Below are 22,681 nucleotides of genomic sequence, written 5' to 3' on the forward strand. Positions count from 1 at the left end.
GCAATTTTAGCTTATCGGCCAGGCAAAAAAATCAACCCCATCAATGAACCCGCGCACTGAACTTCAGTTTAATCTATATATAGTCTATACGTATGTTGGCTAAATAATCTATAAAAATTAGCACGTGCTGGAGACTGACGAGGAAAAAAGCCGGATGTATGATTTCATTTTTTAAAATAACATAGGTCTTAGCATTTTAAATTTTCTAGTATTTAATGTATCATATACTGTGGGCACCATAGTGATTCGGTAGATCATAATCATAATATTATAATACTTTTACGGAGTTAAGGGGTTAATTTGAAATTATTGAATTGTGTATTTTTTTTATTCATAGTGATTTTGTAGATCATATTCATAATACTTAAATACTTTCATCGGAATCTCTCTGATTGAACCCAAAAAGTAAAAGTACAAAATCCAAGCCACAATATTTAAAAAACCCCGGCCTTAAAGGAAATTTTGTTTTGATATCACCCAACAAACCAGTTAAAGAAAACAACCTTTGTTATATTGTGTATTTTTTTTTATTTTTTAGTGCATTTTCTTAACTAGAGAGTATATGTATGTAGTTTAGGATTAAAGTTAATTATTTAATATCATTAACAAGTAGGGGGCTGGGACTTTTATGGGGGTCTCAGGGGAGTGTTTGATACTAGAGCTTTATGTTTCTTGTTTTTTTTTTTGTGGGGGTGGTGGGGATGTCTTTTTGGGTTCTTGCTCATCTTGATCTCATCTTCTTCATCTCGCTGACCATATCTAGTGTATTGCTGGTCCAAAAAAAAAAACTCACACTAAAACCTAAATAACAGCAGCTAAAAAAAAGAAAAAAAAAACACGGGAAATATCAGCAAAAAGGGCTGCCTTAGGATTCTAGTTCTGGGTTTTCGAAAATACGTTGGGTAAAAACTAAGCCTACGGTATGCATATAACTTCGCTTTCGGTGTTCGGGTGTTCGTGGGTCAGTGGGTCAGTGGATCGAAGGTGGTTTTAACAACAATCTATAAATCGATAACAACTCTGGAGATGTGGGCCTGTGCCCATTAACCCCTTCTATTCGTCCAGGCAGATGGTGCGCAAGATGGCCTCCACCACGGAATAGGGATCGCAGTTGGAGCTGGGGCGGCGATCCTCGAAGTAGCCCTTGCCATCGTCGTTGACCCCACGGGGAATGCGTATGCTGCATCCGCGGTTGGCCACTCCGGCACTGAAGTCGTTGATGGAGCTCGTCTCGTGCTTGCCGGTCAGACGACGGGCGTTGTCCTGACCCTGCTTGGGGTCGTAGGCCCGGATGTGCCGCTCGTGGCACTTGGACAGCTTGGCCACCGCCTTCTCGATGTCCCGGATGCCACCATCCTCGCGCATCGCCTTCGTGGACACGTTGGTGTGGGCACCAGCGCCGTTCCAGTCGCCGGGCATCGGCTTGGGATCCAAAGTGGACACAATCTGTGGGTTGGAGAATTGTTTTCCCATAAGTTATGCATTGAAAACTATCAAGAAATCATTGCAAACTTACGCCAAACTCCTCGGAGATGCGGTGCAAGAGGAAACGGGCCATCCAGAGGTCATCGCCAATGGAGATGCCCACGCAGGGTCCCACCTGGAACTCCCACTGGGCGGGCATCACCTCGGCATTGGTTCCGGACACCTTGATTCCGGCATACAGACAGGCACGGTAGTGGGCATCCACAATGTCGCGGGCGTAAACCTGAAAAAGTGAGGTGAGTCAAGAGATATAATTAATATTGTACTATAAGATCACATTTTTCCGAATTATTTTTGGGAAGTTTTAAAAGGCTAACAAAAAAATTAGGCATACGCTTTATTGTTGCTTATCCTATTCTCATTTTTAAAAAGATAGTTAAGTTAATTGATATGGTCAAAGCGAAATTTTCATAAAAAAAATGAATTATCCTATTCCTATTTTATATAATAATTAAAAAGAAAATTTTAAATACATTTAAATTCAGTTTTTGGTATCACAAAAAGTCTTCAAGCATGAACTCAAAACGGAAAATTACGTATACGCCACATTGGTTGGTGAAATGTAAAAATAATAGGCATAATGTGAATGTTTTGATAATATATATAGGGATAACATTTTTTTTATTATTTTACTATCTCAATATCTTTGGTTTAAGAAATTAGAAATCCTTTAGATGATCCAAAAATGATATTATATTACAGGACCCACCTTGTTGGCACCAACGCCGCAGTAGTAGGGTCCCTGGGGTCCGGGGAAGCCGTTCTTGGGCCAGCCCAGTGGATGGCCGTCGAAGTCGAGGAAGGTGTACTCCTGCTCGATGCCGAACCAGGGCTCCTCGTCGACGCACTTGTTGGCCACCTCCAGGCAGGTCTTGCGCTTGTTGGTGTCCGTGGGGGTGCCGTCGAACTTGTAGGTGTCGCACATCACCAGGATGTTGTTGCCGCGGCGGAAGGGGTCCTTGTAGATGGCCACCGGGTACAGGTAGGTGTCCGAGTTGGACCCCTCGGCCTGGTAGCACGAGCTTCCATCGTAGTTCCAAACGGGCAGCTCTGTAATGGTGGAAAAACAAAAAAAAATGGGGGGTTAGTCTAAAACCATTAGTTGTCGCTGGGGGTTAATTTTGAAGGGGTGACCTCGTCGCTCACTTAGCATGCGATACCCTCGAATTAAATATAATTGACGGCAATTGACTGGGCCTGCGATTGGGGTTCCGTTTGAAAGTTCACATCTCCCCATTAGTATACCCTTATATCAGGTCCAAAACTCGTTAATGTAATTTTGTAAGCCAAATGATTGGTTGTCAATTGCACAGTGGACTAAGGAAACCACAATTATCAAGTGGATCTACTTATTTATCATCCAATAAAATATATTAACTCTCATTTACAGATGATATAGACCATAGTCATATATTAAAGCTAATTTATTAAACCCTTTAGGGATTTTTTAAAGCTTTTAAATTATTGCTAGCCATATAATAACACGATTTATGGAGCACTTTCAGTTTTCAAAGTCAGCAGAGAACCATTTAATTTCGCTTAAATATTAATTTAGATTGATTTACAACTAGCTTAATACACTTGTGTTCAGCAAAAATTACTTCTGGTGAGAAAAACCTTGTTAAAGTGATAGTAATAGAAGCTAAGAAGAAGGAGAAAAACTCGTATACAACATTGTAACATTTGAATATTTATTATGCTTTTCAGAACTGTACCCCTGTTTGTGTAAGCAAGTATTCAAATGAATGGAATGATTGTGCTTATTAAGTTTCAAAACGCAAGCTGCGACCTCCTCCCTATTATTTTTCCTAAACTCGCCATGCATTTTGATGATCCATCAAGAAACAAAAACAAAAAAGTGCGGCTTGCCAGTGAGAATAAAAATTGAGATAAAGGGGTGGTGTTGGATGACGGATGTGTGTTTACTCGGTAACTCGTTTCCCCATTGCCCGTTGTTTATTATAATAAATAGTTAATTCCCCGTATGTAAATAATGCTAATGAAAATATTTCACTTATGCAAATATCCCGCTGAGTGGGGGGGGTGGGCGGTGCATTGTTGTAACAGGCGGGGGGTGACCTTGAGCCGGCGTTTTCATTTACAATCTGGTATCTCGTGTTGGTTCTCTATCTCTGTCCCTCTCTATCTCCCCTTCTGCCCGCGTGTGTGTGTGTATGGGTGCTCGAGTATCTGTGTGCCACTCGAATTGATAAACAGCTGTAGATTTTTCCACACACACTCACACAAACAGAGACCCAACTGGTTCTCCACTACTAATGTCAGTGTGTCACTGTGCCACCAGAGCACTACAGTTATTAGCCTTGCTCTCCACGAAGCCAAGCACCACCCATCACACCCCCTCCTCATAGCCATCGTACCACCTCCATCCAATACTGTTGCTATTTGCTTCCGATTTCAGTCCTACACGGCGAGACAAATAACACGAAAGGCCGATTGCATTATCAGTCGTTGGAGACTGCACTCCCGAGAGAGCATTGATCTTGAAAGTTACTAGTTCTGGGCACTATGTAGTAATGCATCTGAATTATTGACCTTAACACTTGCATTAATGGGGGAAAAGCCTCTAAAATGCATCTGCATTTCATATCAAGTTCAAACTCTCTCATAAAAGAATTTTAGACCTAAGGGAATCTATTATTTTATAACTTGAATATAGCTTAAGGCCACATTATTTTTCCTAGTGTGACCCTTTCCACCTTTACAAACTGTACTTTTCTGTCCCATCCTTGAAGTGACTGGCAATTTAGGGGCTGAAGTGTTTAGAAATGCAATCGGGTTACAAAGTTTTCAATTACTTTTGATTGCAGCTGATATTTTCTTATTGCGGTTGGGGGCTAAAAGGAATGGCTGATTAAATCGATTGTCCTTTATTGAAAGGGGCACGCTCCAACGATTAGATGTCATTTGGCAATTGTTTTTTTTCCAAGTGCCCAATTAGATTTCCACTTTGAACTTGAAATGCAGTTCTACCTCTCCCTTTTCCCCATTAGGGTGAGTCGTCACTCACGAACTCGTCAAAAACAAATAAAATACAAAAAAAAAGTCTGCTTTCTCTAACACCTACACTATACATATGTCCGTCCCTTTCCAACGCCTGGCGAATGCACTTTGTGCGAGGGGGACAGACCGAGTGTAAGTGCGCTTCTTAATTAGTAATTGTGCGCATTAAGTCATTTGTTTTTCTTTTTTTTATTGTTTGTTTGTGTTTTGCTTTTGCTTTCAAGTGCAAGTGGAATAATTAAGGTGACATATTCGCGTGCTGATCGGGGTTTTTCTAAGTTGGGGGTTTTTTCTTAAGCCGAACAGCAGACAATTATCCGTCCTTGTCGCACGGGTGATTGGGTTTGCGGTTTCACAGCTTGATCTTTTAACTTTTTTAGCAAAAAATAATATTTCAAAGTTCTTTTTTAGTTAAAAAAATCAAATGCTTAAGGAAAAAAAAGAAAAACTATATCATTTATTAAATTTTTTCTTTTAACTAAACAAAAAGTCGATAAAACATAATATTTTTTTAAAAAGAACTATATTTTTATTGCAAAGATATATATTCCCTTAACATTCAACAACTAAAATAACCAGGAAATATGTAGAAAAGTGATTTCAAACCACAAGGGGATTGTTATTATCATCGTGTGTGATAATATAAACGGAATCCATAAACGAGTCCCTGCTAAAGTTAGAATGTTCAAAATTAGTTTACAGTACCTCAATACCCATAGCCCCCTAAACTGCTTCCTCTTTCCACTCCGCCGGTAATTGCACATTAAATCGCAATCAATTAACACCGAGCACGAATAAACTCTTTCAAGTCCGGACGGCCGTTTATAAAGCCCCCGCGATTAAATCGCATTATCAGACGCGAGTCGTGAAAATTCTGTTTTTAGACCATAAAGCACTTCCCAGACGTTCGCAGAGCCCAAGAACCGCCGCCAGAATCGTGCCAAGGCAAAGGTCATCGCTGGGTTGGGGTTATATAACCCCGTGAGAGGGATCAATAAAAAACCGCAACAGACGAAGCCGTTCATTGCCACCAATTTTGGGGCGTTTATGGGCTGGATTTTCAGACGCTCGTAAAATCGCACAGATCTAGCATAGTATAGTATAGCCATAGCTATTGCGTAGTAATTGCTGGCAACATGTGAATTTAAAATGAATAAAACTGACAGCGGAAGATAGTGGACGACAATGTATGAGTGCTACATAAATATGGTTTTTGATTTATGGGAACGAAATATATTTAGCTTTCTGATTTGATAACTAGTTTGTCTAAAGAAATTACAAATGTATCTTGAGAGTTTTGGGCATTTTTAATAATAAATGTAAATAAACCTTGACTTTGGAATGATCTGTTATATAAAACATGTGAACGAAACTCAACACACCGTCTGAATTTAGAAGTTCACTCAATTAGCTTCTAATTTAAGAGTGTGTCTGTATTTCTGGTCATTAAAGGCGTTTGACTAATTTGTAGAAATTAGCACCTGGCGAGACTTATCTTTTCTTTCTTCTTTTTTGAGTACTTTCTTTGTGATTCTTTGTTCTATATCTTTTGTTTTGGGCATTTTCAAAGGTGAGCCTTATATATTCGTTACTTTTTTAATGTTTCTAATCAATTGAATTAGTCGTTTGTTAAAAATTCGAATTGATTTTTATATTCCAGCTTAACTTTCTTTCTAATCCTACTCCCATTTTGGAATTTAAGTTCATTCACACCCGACCCATTAAAACCCCATTACGTTTTGCAGCTGGTTATAAAAGCGACTTGGATCACCAAAAACTTGTGTAGTGTAGTGATAAATCCAGGCAGCGCCTGAGACGGAGACAGTTTTAAGAGCTTAGCCACTCCAGATAAGATTACACTCGCAGAAAATCAAGTATTTGGCACATAAATCAAGTGCGAGCACGACCTATGCTGCGATAAGCTAGAAAATATTATACTTAATGCCGGTATTTCAACTACTTGATCGAAGCGCTATTTAACAAGAAACTAATCGGGAATTATAATTGGGCATTATCGAACAAATAGAAGGTATTTGCTGAGGTCTTTTTCAGGTAATAATATAGGGGTGTTTTAAGGTACTTAAGGTTTAGATTTCTTTATCAGCTTTGGGAGAACATGCATAGTATATTTTAGGATCCTTCAGATATTTTAATCCCAAAAAAAGATTGTCTGATAATGGGATTTTAGTTTCGATCTGTGTAAGATCTAAATTGATATTGCAGGTACAATTTAAGAAATGGGAATAGGTTTGTGATTGGAAACTCAGAAATAATTGGGATGCAAACTATATATGTAAGTACAAATCCAAAACAGTATATAAAATCTGTTGGTAACACCAAGATATGGATATTTTGACTATCCTGAGTTCTATAACAGCACCCCTAATGTATTTTCATAGACTCACCCTTGGGGCTCTGGGGAATGAAGTCGAGGGTGCGGTCCTTGCAGCGCAGGTCCTCTCCGGTTCCGTCGATCCACACGTAGGTGGCCTGGACGATGTTCTCCTGCAGCGGCAGCGACAGGTAGCGGTCGAGGATCGTCTTGTTGATGCGCGCATTGGGCGAGTCCTCCAGGATCCTACCGGACATACTGCTCTTGCGATTAGGGCACCCAAAAAAAAGGTAGAGTGGATCAGAAATAAACAATGTTCGTTTGGCACTCGAGTCGGATTCTATCTTCTTTTTTTTTTGTTGATTCTTGGATCCGCACCTGATTTCTATTTGCACTCTCTTTCGGGGCTGACTATCTGATGGATGATTTGGGACACGGCTGCGTCCTTTCTGGGATTTCGGGAATTTCAGTTGGTTCTGAATTCGGAATCGGAACTTTTTGGTGTGCGCGGAAGCGTTACTGGAACACGACTAAGCTGGAGCCCCTTGTTCCAACTCAATTTATAATGACCAACAACAAACAACAAAGCAAAACAAAAGCAACGCGCCCGTTGTTGCTGTATAAACTATACTATACGGCCATATACACTATACTATACACTACACTACACACTACACACTACACTAGGTACTATACTTACAACAAACTAGCAGCGACTGCGACGTCGGCAGCGACGCGGGCAGCGCGCCATTGAAAACACAAGCAACAACTGTTGTGGTCGACGCTAAAGCAGCGCTGCTGCAGCGCAGTCGCCGCACGATCAACGCCCCCTCTCTCTCGCTCGCACTCGCACGCGCACCCGCTCGCCCTCCCACTCCCACCCACTGGGATTAGACGGTTTGCAGTTTGTCGCTTGTGGCGAGTGCGAGAGCGAGAGGAAGACAGCGAGAGGGAGAGCGCTGCTCTCCCAATTGGATTCCTGGCTCACGTTTCCGGTTACACGGAGAAAAATTGGTACTACTTTTCTATGAGTATCTATCAAAAGTATTTAATAATAGAAAGAATATTTTGATTTCCTTAAAAAAACTAAAAATTTTAATCTATAATATTACACGACACCAGTAACACTCAAAAAAATCCTATTTCTTAATTCTTAAGAATTCTTTTTCAATAAAAAATAGTTCTAATTTAGTTTTATGATATTTTTAAGCTATAGTTATAGGGAATATTAGGAAATGTTTAAATTAAACTTGTAAATGTATTACCGTTTTAAAAATGTAATACTCATATAGTAATAAACAGGTTATTTTGGGGAATGTTTTAATAAAACTTGTAAATATAATACCGTTCTGAAAAGTTCCTACTTATAAAGTAAAAAACTTGTTCTTTTTGAACCAGGATAATTTCCAAAGTGTTATCTAGATATCAAATATGATAGCAATGGTATTTGCTTTTCTCACAATTTTATTAAGTACCCATTCCCTAACTTTTCCAAAAACCCAAGCAATTCTCTAGTACCTTTAGAAATCAGAGAATTTTTCCCCGTGTAGATTAACAGTTGCAGGTTGAGTTGCCAAATTGTTTTGTTTATTTTTAATTCACTTTTGATGTGCGGGTAATGCGTGTAAATGAGTAAAAGTCGCTTATCAGCTGGATCGCCAGCAAATGAGTGTTATAAACATTTTTTTATTCTGTTTTTTTTTTTTGTTTCGACAAGGACAAGGACAGTTTGCTGATGTGATGATGAACAACTTACGCTGAATGCATTTTACTGTTTGTTTAAAATGTTTTTGCGAACTCTAAAAGAAAGTAATACCGAAAGCGAACTTTTGACGCGCACTTGAGTTTTTTATATGTATTTTCAAGAAGAATGCGTTCTTGATTCCGATTGAGATTAGGATTGGGAGTTTCGAGTTGAGCTGATACAGTGGGCACTTCTTAGGAGTGACTGCGCAGAAACAGCGGCGATTGATCCGCTTTTATAGGCTCTCCGATCCGATCACTTCGCACTCGGACAACTGGGGAGATGTTCGGATGTGTGACTCGATTTTTTGATTATTTTTATGGCGCATAAAGCAAACACGACCATGTGTTAATTACCTTTTCAAGATTCTCACATTTTTATTATTATTTGGCGTTGTGCTCACCTCGTCAGACCGAAAAAACGAAAATAAATACGCCTAAAAGGGAGCCATTCCTTTGGCCCACATAGGTGGCAGACCCCCAAAACGCCCCCCTTAACCCACAAAACCCAATTTCCAACTCCTTAACGCCCATTCGCCAAACGCACCCTACACCCACGGCAAAATGTTGGCCATGTTTGCCAGCCAAAGGTGTGAAAAAAACTGATTGCAAACGAGTTTCGCACAAAAAGGTTAATTGTTCGGGTGGATTTTTATGGCTTCGTCTGGGGGGTCTAATGTAAACTGACCGGAATATAAAGCTTATCAGGGCAGTTTTCCATATTTGACTGGCTGGTTATTCCTTAAACGGAATTTTACCATATATTCCTTATAAAGTTGTTCCTACTTCCAATAGAATATATATAAACTATATATAAAATACTTTAGAAATACCCTTACAAACAGTGAAGCAATTGATACATTTTGTAGCATTCTGACTTCTTAAATAATACTTAAAAGTGAATTCAATTTTCAAAATTATACTTTATAAATAGATTTTCTATTGTCTCTAGTTATTCAAAAATATATAAAAATATCAAAGACATTAAAGTCCAAAAACGTATTTAAATAAAGCCTAATTTACACCTTTATTTCTTACTTTTAAATTCATTAAATTTTCTATATATATCAGCAACTTTAGCAACTTTAAAATCAATTTCTCTTTGGGTGTAACAAATTCGCCAGCTGATCTAAATTTATATGCAAACAAAAACGTCTGGACGGGCAGACGGTCGCAGAAACAACAAGTTAACGTATCAAATAAATTGCGACGCACAGACAAACATAAAATAAAACACACAAGCAAACGTGAAATAATTTTCTATTAATCGTCGACTGCGTCTTCAATTCGGCTCAGTGTTGGCCAGAAAGCTTTTTTTGTGGTAAGCAAAGCCAATCAGAACTTGGCTTAAAAATTTCAAAATACTTAAATTTTGCTTACTTTACTGCATTTTGTAATTAAATTACTCATAAGCCAGGTGTGCTTATAAAGTTGGTAAACACTGCGTATGAGTGATTTAATTAAGTCACTTTGTGTTTTTCACATTTCCGAGTAGATTAATCACAATGTTTTAAAATAAAACTTATATATTTAATGTTTCTTGAATTTTTTATAAAGGAGACAGAGATTATTTTTGATTTTTGCAAAGCAACAAGCAGTTTTCGAATAATAAACTTGGTAAACAGTGCGTATGCGCAATTTTATAAGTCTAAGTGTTTTGTAGAACTATAAAAATATTGATATTGATAGGATTCAATGTTGTTTAATTAAAAACAAAGTTTATAAAAATACATAAAGACAAATTTTTAAGAATTCCTAAGTTTTTAACATCCATGAGATCCGTAAAATATTCAAAAAAAAATTAAGCAACATTTTTTTAAACCTTTTTGCGGTTAGGGAATTTAAAAAATGGACAGAAAACCGGCTAATTTGTCAACGCTGGCTATCTGTTCACGTGAACTGCGCATGCGTTTCCCGCTGCGGTCAACGCCCCCCCTCCACCGCCGCCCCTGTAAACCGCCCGTCGATCGTCGATTGTCGTCCGTCTTCTGGTGTTTGCTCGCATTTAACGAGGCTTTTTTCGCGAGCCTCTCTCTTGCCGGCTGCATTCAAATTGGCTTAGGCAACGGCCAGGCAATCGTTTGGCCATAAAGCCCCTAAGACGAGCAAACGCCAAACAAAGAATACAGCAAAAAGCGTAAAACTTTGATCTGCGATAGCGCTCGAACTGGCCAACCTGGCCAAGATTAGGAGCCCAGGAGGTGGCCCGCCCTAAATAGTCGGCTAGAAGAAGACCCAAAGACGCGTGGCTGCGATAACCGACCTAATGGTAAGTAGGTGAAGGCAGCGGCAGCAACTATATGGAGCCCCTCGTACAAATATATACATTTATAGTATAGTAAATGACTAATTGATTGGCGCAGACTGTGGTAATTGGGGAATTTGAATTGGCATTACCACTTCTCATATTTCGCATTAATTTCGCCAGCTTAATTGGCGATCATCAAGTGGCAATTTATCATCGAGGCCCATCATCAGGCGCTTGGTCTGTTTATAGGCCCCGCGTTGGGCGCCAGTTTCCCGATTGACAACCCATTGGGGTCACCAGTTCGGTTGGATCCGATTCTGGACTAGATCGCGGCGGTGGGAATAATGCTAATGCTATATTCTTGTAGTAAGTGATACTTTTAGAACCAGATGTAAGTTGGTCTATTTTTAGGTCCCGCGTTGGGCGCCAGTTTCCCGATTGATAACCCATTGGGGTCACCAATTCGGCTGGATTCAATTCTGGACTATATTCCTAATAGTAAGTGTTATTTTTACAAATAGAAGTATTCGTTGTCACGTTTTCGGTTCTATTGTTATCTTAAGTATTTGTCTTTATAGCTTACTGTTTAATTGCTTCATTCAACAATAAAATAAATAACGGCAACGTGTTGTTCTTATTTGTTATATGTAATGTAATCTGTTAGGAACATTTTAAATGCGTTCCGTCTTGTTTTAAAACTGGACGTTAAAGTCAAGTTTATTGCAAAAAATGTGCCTTAAAAAACACACTTGGAGCATAAATTCCCTGGGAATTCTTGAGAGCGTTATCAGCAAATCAATGGGGGCCACGGTATTTCTTGGCGCCATTTTCTACAGATGACTATCGCTCCATCGAGTGGATTATGTTCTTTTTGCCACTTAGTTTCTTATGTTTGGGTTTTGGGTTCTGGCCACTTGTGAGCCCTCATAAAGTTACATAATTCGTCGTCCGATGGCCGATAAACGTCGCCAGTCAAAGATTGGAAGCACCACTAGCCATAGTGCTTCTGATTCCGTCCACTGGGACCCTGAACTTTGCCAGCGTTACGTATTTCCAACCGCCTATCTGGAAAGTCTGTGCCAGGGGATGTGCGTCTGCAGTTCGAAGCGAAAAAGAAAAAATAGAAATAGAAAACAAAAAAAAAAACGAAATTATAAAATGCGACACTCTTTATGCCCCCAATTGGCGTATAAACTCTATTAAACAATTTATGCTCTAAACTGTCTGAATTGCTTAACTTCTTTATGGCACTCGCATTCGCATTCGGGTTTGGGCTTTGGGCTTTGGGTTCGGGCCCGCACGCTTATTTATTCTATAATAAACTTATCTAATAGTCATGTGCACTATATGTGCCGCTGTATTGTTTTTGTGTGTTTGGTTCTGTGGTGCCAGCTCAACTCGGTTCGGTTCGCGTTGGATCGGCTTGTCATGAAACAGAATCTAACTGAACGGCGTGATCGGATATCTCTGGGACCCCCAAATGCCCATGCCCCTCATCCAAATTAAGACAGCTCCCTCTCCCTCGGTAGATTCAGCTGATTTTGCTGATTCTACTCGTTCAGCTGGCTCTTCAAAAACAATGTCAGGCCATCTCAATTGAGCTGAGTGCTGGGCGCTTCCTTCCTATATGCACAGTGATCTCTAACCTATCTTAGTGATAGGTAGATCCTTGTAAAAATATCTAAATTCTTATAGAATATTTAAATTGGTAAAGTTATACAAACTACAAGAAATTTTTAAGCATTACTCTTAATGTAATCGTTATCTAAAAAATATTATATTGCCAAGATAGGTTTAAAGTTAAACTAGAGTCATTTCAAAATATGACAGGCCCACCTAAGCAATTCAAAATTCATAAATATCCACTAAGTTCTTTTTTAGGTTTCACTGTACCTGTGTTGCGTGATAAGTAGTGGGTGTGCGTGAGAGCTAGAGGGTATTACGTGTGTTTGAGGGCGACTGCCTCAGTTGCAAGGAAGTTGCGATTTGATGTTCAGTCAAAAAAAAACAAAATAAAAACAAAAAACTGTAAAAATAAAACCAAAACCAAATGCATATGGAAAAGGGGCAACTGCTGACGGCTGAACAATTGGCGTTGATTCAATTTGCTAGCCATTTGCGGTACTCGGCACTGCCGCTGCAATTATGCCCATCAAATCTATCCCAATCCCGCGAATCAAGCAATTTACCCATCATCATTACTATCATCATCCAGTGTTTTAAATCAATTTGATGCCCTTGTCTTTTTCAGAGGGGGAAAGGTTTAAAATGAGCCATTAATTTGCCATTTTTCCTATATTAAAATGGTGGTGTAGGATTTATAAATTATATTAAAGGGTAGAAGCAAAGTATCTTAAGATTAGGCTTAATTTCCAATCTATTAGCATTGAAATATGGCGATTTTGTATTTTCTATACAAAATTATACAAAATGATCACAATACGCCTTGATTTGACTAAACTACGATCGAAAAACTGGTAAGAAATACCGCATTTTTGATTAAAATACGAATATCGTATTTTTGACAAAAATCCATATCCAATTTTTCCGCCTTAAAAAATCAGTTTTTTGGCTGCTGTAAAGAATAAATAAACGTCACATCGAGGAATGCCATACCTCGTTGTGCTCGTTGCTTAATTTCCAATCCATTGGCATTCAAACCTGATAATTTTTTACTTGTCACATTTTTTGCAAAAAAAGACGACCCTTACGAAAAATGCGAAAATGGGTCAAAAAATAAATTTTCTTTAAAATGATTGGGATCGTTAGCATAGGAAGCAAGATGCTCAAAACTGTCGGTCTTTTAGCTGTACGTCTTGATTTGGCTAAACTACGACTGAAAAACCACTAAAAAATGAGAATTTTTGACCAAAATCTGAATCCAAAAAAAAACCGAAAAAAAAACTGAAAAAATTTGTCAAAAAATAAATGTTCCTTAAAATGATTGGGATTGTTAGCTTAGGATGTTAGCTGCTCAAAACTGTCGGTCTTTTGGCTGTACGCCTTGATTTGGCTAAACTACGACTGAAAAACCACTAAAAAATTAGTATTTTTGACCAAAATCTGAATCTCAAAAATAAACGACCTACCCCTTTACAAAAAATGAAAAAATTTGTAAAAAAATAAATCTTCTTAAAGTGATAGGGATCGATAGCAATTGAAGCAATATGCTCAAAACTGTCGGTCTTTTAGCTGTACGTCTTGATTTGGCTAAACTACGACTGAAAAACCACTAAAAAATGAGGATTTTTGACCAAAATCTGAATCTCAAAAATAAACGACCTACCCCCTTACAAAAAATGAAAAAATTTGTCAAAAAATAAATCTTTCTTAAAGTGATAGGGATCGATAGCAATTGAAGCAATATGCTCAAAACTGTCGGTCTTTTGGCTGTACGCCTTGATTTGGCTAAACTACGACTGAAAAACCACTAAAAAATTAGTATTTTTGACCAAAATCTGAATCTCAAAAATAAACGACCTACCCCATTACAAAAAATGAAAAAATTGGTCAAAAAATAAATCTTTCTTAAAGTGATAGGGATCGATAGCAATTGAAGCAAGCTGCTCAAAACTGTCGGTCTTTTAGCTGTACGTCTTGATTTGGCTAAACTACGACTGAAAAACCACTAAAAAATGAGGATTTTTGACCAAAATCTGAATCCAAAAAAAAACCGAAAAAAAAACTGAAAAAATTTGTCAAAAAATAAATGTTCCTTAAAATGATTGGGATTGTTAGCTTAGGATGTTAGCTGCTCAAAACTGTCGGTCTTTTGGCTGTACGCCTTGATTTGGCTAAACTACGACTGAAAAACCACTAAAAAATTAGGATTTTTGACCAAAACCTGAATCTCAAAAATAAACGACCTACCCCATTACAAAAAATGAAAAAATTGGTCAAAAAATAAATCTTTCTTAAAGTGATAGGGATCGATAGCAATTGAAGCAAGCTGCTCAAAACTGTCGGTCTTTTGGCTGTACGCCTTGATTTGGCTAAACTACGACTGAAAAACCATTAAAAAATTATTATTTTTGACCAAAATCTGTATCTCAAAAATAAACGACCTACCCCCTTACAAAAAATGAAAAAATTGGTCAAAAAATAAATCTTTCTTAAAGTGATAGGGATCGTTAGCAATTGAAGTAAGCAACTCAAAACTGTTGGTCTTTTAGCTGTACGCCTTGATTTGGCTAAACTACGACTGAAAAACCACTAAAAAATGAGTATTTTTGACCAAAATCTGAATCTCAAAAATAAACGACCTACCCCATTACAAAAAATGAAAAAATTGGTCAAAAAATAAATCTTTCTTAAAGTGATAGGGATCGATAGCAATTGAAGCAAGCTGCTCAAAACTGTCGGTCTTTTAGCTGTACGTCTTGATTTGGCTAAACTACGACTGAAAAACCACTAAAAAATGAGGATTTTTGACCAAAATCTGAATCCAAAAAAAAACCGAAAAAAAAACTGAAAAAATTTGTCAAAAAATAAATGTTCCTTAAAATGATTGGGATTGTTAGCTTAGGATGTTAGCTGCTCAAAACTGTCGGTCTTTTGGCTGTACGCCTTGATTTGGCTAAACTACGACTGAAAAACCACTAAAAAATTAGGATTTTTGACCAAAATCTGAATCTCAAAAATAAACGACCTACCCCATTACAAAAAATGAAAAAATTGGTCAAAAAATAAATCTTTCTTAAAGTGATAGGGATCGATAGCAATTGAAGCAAGCTGCTCAAAACTGTCGGTCTTTTGGCTGTACGCCTTGATTTGGCTAAACTACGACTGAAAAACCATTAAAAAATTATTATTTTTGACCAAAATCTGTATCTCAAAAATAAACGACCTACCCCCTTACAAAAAATGAAAAAATTGGTCAAAAAATAAATCTTTCTTAAAGTGATAGGGATCGTTAGCAATTGAAGTAAGCAACTCAAAACTGTTGGTCTTTTAGCTGTACGCCTTGATTTGGCTAAACTACGACTGAAAAACCACTAAAAAATGAGTATTTTTGACCAAAATCTGAATCTCAAAAATAAACGACCTACCCCATTACAAAAAATGAAAAAATTGGTCAAAAAATAAATCTTTCTTAAAGTGATAGGGATCGATAGCAATTGAAGCAAGCTGCTCAAAACTGTCGGTCTTTTAGCTGTACGTCTTGATTTGGCTAAACTACGACTGAAAAACCATTAAAAAATTATTATTTTTGACCAAAATCTGTATCTCAAAAATAAACGACCTACCCCCTTACAAAAAATGAAAAAATTGGTCAAAAAATAAATCTTTCTTAAAGTGATAGGGATCGTTAGCAATTGAAGTAAGCAACTCAAAACTGTTGGTCTTTTAGCTGTACGCCTTGATTTGGCTAAACTACGACTGAAAAACCACTAAAAAATGAGTATTTTTGACCAAAATCTGAATCTCAAAAATAAACGACCTACCCCATTACAAAAAATGAAAAAATTGGTCAAAAAATAAATCTTTCTTAAAGTGATAGGGATCGATAGCAATTGAAGCAAGCTGCTCAAAACTGTCGGTCTTTTGGCTGTACGCCTTGATTTGGCTAAACTACGACTGAAAAACCATTAAAAAATTATTATTTTTGACCAAAATCTGTATCTCAAAAATAAACGACCTACCCCCTTACAAAAAATGAAAAAATTGGTCAAAAAATAAATCTTTCTTAAAGTGATAGGGATCGATAGCAATTGAAGCAATATGCTCAAAACTGTCGGTCTTTTAGCTGTACGTCTTGATTTGGCTAAACTACGACTGAAAAACCACTAAAAAATGAGGATTTTTGACCAAAATCTGAATCTCAAAAATAAACGACCTACCCCCTTACAAAAAATGAAAAAATTTGTAAAAAAATAAATCTTTCTTAAAGTGATAGGGATCGATAGCAATTGAAGCAATATGCTCAAAACTGTCGGTCTTTTGGCTGTACGCCTTGATTTGGCTAAACTACGACTGAAAAACCACTCAAAAATTAGTATATTTGACCAAAATCTGAATCTCAAAAATAAAGGACCTACCCCATTACAAAAAATGAAAAAATTGGTCAAAAAATAAATCTTTCTTAAAGTGATAGGGATCGATAGCAATTGAAGCAAGCTGCTCAAAACTGTCGGTCTTTTGGCTGTACGCCTTGATTTGGCTAAACTACGACTGAAAAACCACAAAAAAATAAGTATTTTTGACCAAAATCTGTATCTCAAAAATAAACGACCTACCCCCTTACAAAAAATGAAAAAATTTGTCAAAAAATAAATCTTCCTTAAAATGATTGGGATTGTTAGCTTAGGATGTTAGCTGCTCAAAACTGTCGGTCTTTTGGCTGTACGCCTTGATTTGGCTAAACTACGACTGAAAAACCACTAAAAAATTAGTATTTTTGACCAAAATCTGAATCTCAAAAATTAACGACCTACCCCCTTACAAAAAATGAAAAAATTGGTCAAAAAATAAATCTTTCTTAAAGTGATAGGGATCGTTAGCAATTGAAGTAAGCAACTCAAAACTGTTGGTCTTTTAGCTGTACGCCTTGATTTGGCTAAACTACGACTGAAAAACCACTAAAAAATGAGTATTTTTGACCAAAATCTGAACCTCAAAAATAAACGACCTACCCCATTACAAAAAATGAAAAAATTGGTCAAAAAATAAATCTTTCTTAAAGTGATAGGGATCGATAGCAATTGAAGCAAGCTGCTCAAAACTGTCGGTCTTTTAGCTGTACGTCTTGATTTGGCTAAACTACGACTGAAAAACCACTAAAAAATGAGGATTTTTGACCAAAATCTGAATCTCAAAAATTAACGACCTACCCCCTTACAAAAAATGAAAAAATTTGTCTAAAAATAAATCTTTCTTAAAGTGATAGGGATCGATAGCAATTGAAGCAAGCTGCTCAAAACTGTCGGTCTTTTGGCTGTACGCCTTGATTTGGCTAAACTACGACTGAAAAACCACAAAAAAATAAGTATTTTTGACCAAAATCTGTATCTCAAAAATAAACGACCTACCCCCTTACAAAAAATGAAAAAATTTGTCAAAAAATAAATCTTCCTTAAAATGATTGGGATTGTTAGCTTAGGATGTTAGCTGCTCAAAACTGTCGGTCTTTTGGCTGTACGCCTTGATTTGGCTAAACTACGACTGAAAAACCACTAAAAAATTAGTATTTTTGACCAAAATCTGAATCTCAAAAATTAACGACCTACCCCCTTACAAAAAATGAAAAAATTTGTCTAAAAATAAATCTTTCTTAAAGTGATAGGGATCGATAGCAATTGAAGCAAGCAGCTCAAAACTGTCGGTCTTTTAGCTGTACGCCTTGATTTGACTAAACTACGATTGAAAAACTGGAAGGAAAAATCGTTTTTTACTAAAAAATGAATATCGTATTTTTTACCAAAATCGGAATCCCATTTTTTCGCCCTAAGAATTCAGTTTTTTGGCTGCTACATAAAAAATAAACGTCAGATCGAGGAATGTCATACCTCGTTGAGCTCGTTGCTTATTTTCCAATCCATTGGCATTCAAACTTTTTTTTACTTATCGCATTTTTTGCAAAAAAAGACAAAGCACCCCCTTACAAAAAATGCGAAAATTGGTCAAAAAATAAATTTTCCTTAAAATGGTTGGGATCGTTAGCGTAGGTTGCCAGCTGATCAAAACAGTCGCTCTTTCAGCGGTACGCCTTGATTTGGCAAAAATACGATCAAAAACCTGGAAAGAAAAACCGCATTTTTGATCAAAATCTGAATATCGTATTTTTGACAAAAAAACGTATCCCATGTTTCCGCCCTAAAATCTCAGTTTTTTGGCTGCTGTAAGGAAAATAAACGTCACATCGAGGAATGCCATACCTCGTTGTGCTCGTTGCTTAATTTCCAATCCATTGGCATTCAAACCATGAAATATTTAATTTTTGACATTTTTCGCAAAAAAACATGATGCGAAAATTAGTCAAAAAATAAATTTCCCCTGAAGTGATTGAAATCGTTAGCGTAGGTTGCCAGCTGATCAAAACAGTCGGTCTTTCAGCTGTAGGCCTTAAATTGGCCAAACTACAATCATGGAATCCCGACAAAAATAAAATTTGTATCTTAAATCTGAATCCCTCTTTTGCGCCCTAAAGTATATCGTTTTCACCTTTTAATTGATATGGAAGAACCTTTTGGAGGCTCAACCTATAGAGCAACCTTATTGGTGCTCCGGATCGACCTTCGATGTCGATGTCGCGGCTTTTTCAAACCCGATCAAAGTTAAAATAAAAAGAGCCCGTGAGCCTCCGGGTGTGTGCGTGCCATCGCTGACGTCATCGGCTGAGGAACGTGCGCTGCTAATCGAAGTATATATACTACATAAAAAATGGCATAAAAAAACTTAGACTCGTCTGTGGCGTTGACAAAAACTTCAATACATCAATGGTCGCACTCGAAAACCCGGCATACACATCAGCCGACAGGTTTGCATGATTTATGACTCCGCAGCTGACAGGCATCATGGTGAACAGGTGCGGATTCCACGAGGGGGGTGTTAAGGTGCTCTATAAGGTGGATTACCAAGCAAATTTCAATATATGAACCCATTTTATTTTTGTACTAGTTGCAAATGAACATACCTAATCACTTTTATATGAATCAGTTCTCTTAGAAAAACATTTCCTTTAAAGAAGATATAGAAATCTGATTATACCAATTAATCGGAATTTTAAAAGTATATAATACTAAACGTACCTTGTTAAAATCACATTACATTCCATAAACGTTTGTCCCTTAAATCACGTGATGATTAAACAACATGTTTTATATCCAATCTGCTTGGCACCAGATTTCTGTTTCTGATAAGGCCACCTATTGTGAGTTATTACCCCCTTATCACTGTGACTCATCAAGGTCATCATTTCAGGGTTCTAAATGATTAGTACAAAGTAAAGTCGCGAATATGCTTAACTCTGTGATAAAAACATTTATATTTGCTTTGCATAAATATTAGTTGTAAGTACAGGGATAAGGAGCAAAAGAGCAGTTACAAGAAAAGAGATAATCCTATTTAAAATGTGAAACAACTCATTTTTAGATTTCTTTTTGTATTATCGTTATTACACCAATACCCATGCAAGCCATGTTTCTTATCCATCATAAGCCTATTGATTTCCAATCTTCTGTATCCATTAATCCCCGAATCCGCTCCTGAAACCTCATGCTGTGCGTGAGTGGGCTGGAGATTAGTTAAAAACGCACGAGTTGGACGAGTCCGACGTCCGAGTGTTTTAATCTCGATTTGTTTGTGTTTTGATTACTGAAATTAGCGGCTAGCGCTAATTGATGCATTAGCTCTGATTGCGACTCGTTCCCTGCTACTTGTGACTGTCGTCCGCTTCGATTCCCCATCTGTTCCATAAATAAGAAATGGAGCCTACGAGTCCCAGGGATCCGAAAGGTGATATACAATCCGCGCAGCCAATTATCGGAGCCCTCAAATTGCAAAAGTTTATGGTCTAACTTTGGCCAACTTTGTCTGAATAACAAGTCAATTATAAGGGTTATGGCAGGTACACTGTAAAATAATTGTCCAGATTTTAAACTAAGTCATATGAAATCTTTATAAGAAAATTAAAAGGAGGTTCCTTATATTATCGCATGTATATACCAACATTTTAAATTTTAAACCCTTTTTCTTTAAATGATTACAAATTTAAATCATTTAAAAGAGATTTTCTAAGTGTATTAGAAGGGTTACAACTGCCTATATAAGGAAGACTTCTGGTAAGGATATGTCAAAAAAGATATATCCACCATGGCCAAGTGGTTTCGGTTCCTCAAGCGCGATCAACCCCTTTCTGTGTATTTCTTTGCTGTGCCCCGTCTCAGCCTGAACATAATGGGCTATTGGCCGGAAAAGTCGGGTGACAGGTTGCCCTGGAGATCCATCGTTAACTTCGTGATCCTGGCCATTGGCGTCATCACCGAACTGCATGCAGGACTACGTTTCCTGGACCAACAGCAGATCACCTTGGCCCTGGAGACCCTCTGTCCCGCGGGCACTTCGGCGGTCACGCTGCTCAAGATGTTCCTCATGCTGCGTTATCGCCAGGATCTGTGGGCCATGTGGAACCGCCTGAGGAGCCTGCTCTTCGATATCAGGCCGGAGCTGCCGGATCAGCGGCAAATCCGGCTGAATCACTCTGTCATGGCGGCCCGCATCAACTTCTGGCCACTGTCCACCGGATTCTTTACCTGCACCACCTACAACCTGAAACCCATTCTCATCGCCTTGGTCCTGTTCCTTCAGAATCGAGACGACGATTTCGCCTGGTTCACTCCCTTTAATATGACGTGAGCACATTGAAGATGTGAATAGAAACCTCAATTTCTATAATTTTAATTCGGTTTTCATGCCCAGTTAAAATAAAAAAAAAAAGTTCTAGTTACTGGCGATTTTTTCCACAAATAACAAAAACTATCTTTTCGTAAATACTAATTATTTGAAAAACTAAATTTATGAAAAAAAAGTTCTAAATTATTTTTAAAAAAAGTCGGTATGTACAAATCACTAGGATTTTGGAATTACTTTTAATGTACGTGTCTAAAAGTATGCAGACTTTTTCAATGTTCTTTTGAGTTTAAAATATATTATAGCCTACTTTTAGACACCTAAAAATGTTAAAAGAATATTTTCTTTGGAGGAACCTTATACAGATAACTATAAGATATATTTTTTACAGCATGCCAGCAGTTCTTCTACAATCACCATTTTTTCCCCTGACCTATATATTCATTGCCTATACGGGCTATGTTACCATCTTTATGTTCGGAGGCTGTGATGGTTTCTATTTCGAGTTCTGTGCCCACTTGTCGGCTCTTTTCGAAGTTTTGCAGTCGGAGATACGATCTATTTTCAAGCCCTACAAAGGTGGGTAGGTAAATCTAGTAGAACTACATTAATTCTTTCAATATTTGTAAAGATCATTTGGAGCTTTCGCCAGAGCAGCTGTATAACTTGGAGCAGCGAATGCGGGCAGTGATCATCAGGCACAATGACATTATCAACCTGACCATGTTTTTCCGGGAGCGCTATGTGATTATTACCTTAGCGCACTTTGTGTCCGCTGGCATGGTGATTGGTTTCAGCATGGTCAATCTTCTGGCCGTGAGCAACAATGGTCTGGGGGCACTTCTTTATGTGGCCTATACGATCGCAGCCTTGAGCCAACTTCTGGTCTATTGCTATGGCGGAACTCTGGTGGCCGAAAGTGTAGGATACTGGATTTATGTTAGTATTATGTACTGGTTTGTAACCTATTTTTTATAGAGTGCGGAGCTGTGCCAAGTGATGTTCTCCTGTCCCTGGCAATTGTTTAAGCCTCAACAGCGGCGCCTTGTTCTCTTCCTGATCATGCGATCCCAGCGGCCCATGTCCATGGCAGTGCCATTCTTTTCACCTTCACTGGCCACCTTTGCCTCGGTGAGTTAATCCAATTGAAAACCTACACTCAAAAAAATATTTCGCTTGAATTTTAGTGTTTTGAAATTAAGTTATAGTAAAATTACAAAGTAAAATAAAATAATTAAAAAATAAAGTCTCCAATAACTAAGAAATCCTAAACTTCATAGGGAATTTACTTTATTTACATTTTAACTTACTTAACTCCTATTTTTATCTTTTGCAGATTCTTCAGACTTCGGGCTCCATTATAGCCTTGGTTACATCCTTTCAGTAAATGTGTATATAATATATGTTCCTAGTTTGTCAAAATGTTGTTACTTTTTAAATAAATAGAAAATTCGTTAGTCAATTTTTAGATTTTTTACTGATATATCAGAATATGTTTTTACGGC

The 22,681-nt window shown here is 37.6% G+C and overlaps 2 protein-coding genes across 5 annotated transcripts; one reads left to right on the plus strand and one right to left on the minus strand.

Annotated features, from left to right (window-relative positions):
* Positions 1 to 504: 504 nt before the first annotated feature.
* On the minus strand, positions 505 to 8,738 carry Gs2 (glutamine synthetase 2). 3 transcript variants are annotated; one of them, XM_065868169.2, is made up of 5 exons: positions 8,595 to 8,738; positions 6,912 to 7,084; positions 2,195 to 2,535; positions 1,517 to 1,708; positions 505 to 1,446 (listed from the first exon to the last, which is right to left on the minus strand). In XM_065868169.2, exons 1-5 carry the CDS (start codon positions 8,603 to 8,605, stop codon positions 1,054 to 1,056), a joined length of 1,110 nt encoding a protein of 369 aa, XP_065724241.1. In that variant the 5' UTR covers positions 8,606 to 8,738; the 3' UTR covers positions 505 to 1,053. The 3 variants fall into 3 exon arrangements, with proteins under 3 accessions (XP_065724241.1, XP_065724240.1, XP_016939330.1); XM_065868168.2 differs by having other exon boundaries at positions 6,912 to 7,096; positions 8,595 to 8,620; XM_017083841.4 differs by lacking the exon at positions 8,595 to 8,738 and adding an exon at positions 7,217 to 7,387 and having other exon boundaries at positions 6,912 to 7,096.
* A 2,570-nt stretch (positions 8,739 to 11,308) lies between these two features.
* On the plus strand, positions 11,309 to 22,638 carry Or10a (Odorant receptor 10a). Of its 2 annotated transcripts, none has more exons than XM_065867979.2 (5): positions 11,309 to 11,327; positions 21,568 to 21,755; positions 21,808 to 22,097; positions 22,155 to 22,307; positions 22,513 to 22,638. In XM_065867979.2, exons 2-5 carry the CDS (start codon positions 21,569 to 21,571, stop codon positions 22,561 to 22,563), a joined length of 681 nt encoding a protein of 226 aa, XP_065724051.1. In that variant the 5' UTR covers positions 11,309 to 11,327; position 21,568; the 3' UTR covers positions 22,564 to 22,638. The 2 variants fall into 2 exon arrangements, with proteins under 2 accessions (XP_065724051.1, XP_036676660.2); XM_036820765.3 differs by lacking the exon at positions 11,309 to 11,327 and adding an exon at positions 20,621 to 21,178.
* The last annotated feature ends 43 nt before the right edge of the window (positions 22,639 to 22,681 follow it).

The sequence above is a fragment of the Drosophila suzukii genome, chromosome X (assembly GCF_043229965.1).
Source record: "Drosophila suzukii chromosome X, CBGP_Dsuzu_IsoJpt1.0, whole genome shotgun sequence".
In the NCBI taxonomy this organism is placed as follows: Eukaryota; Metazoa; Arthropoda; class Insecta; order Diptera; family Drosophilidae; genus Drosophila; species Drosophila suzukii.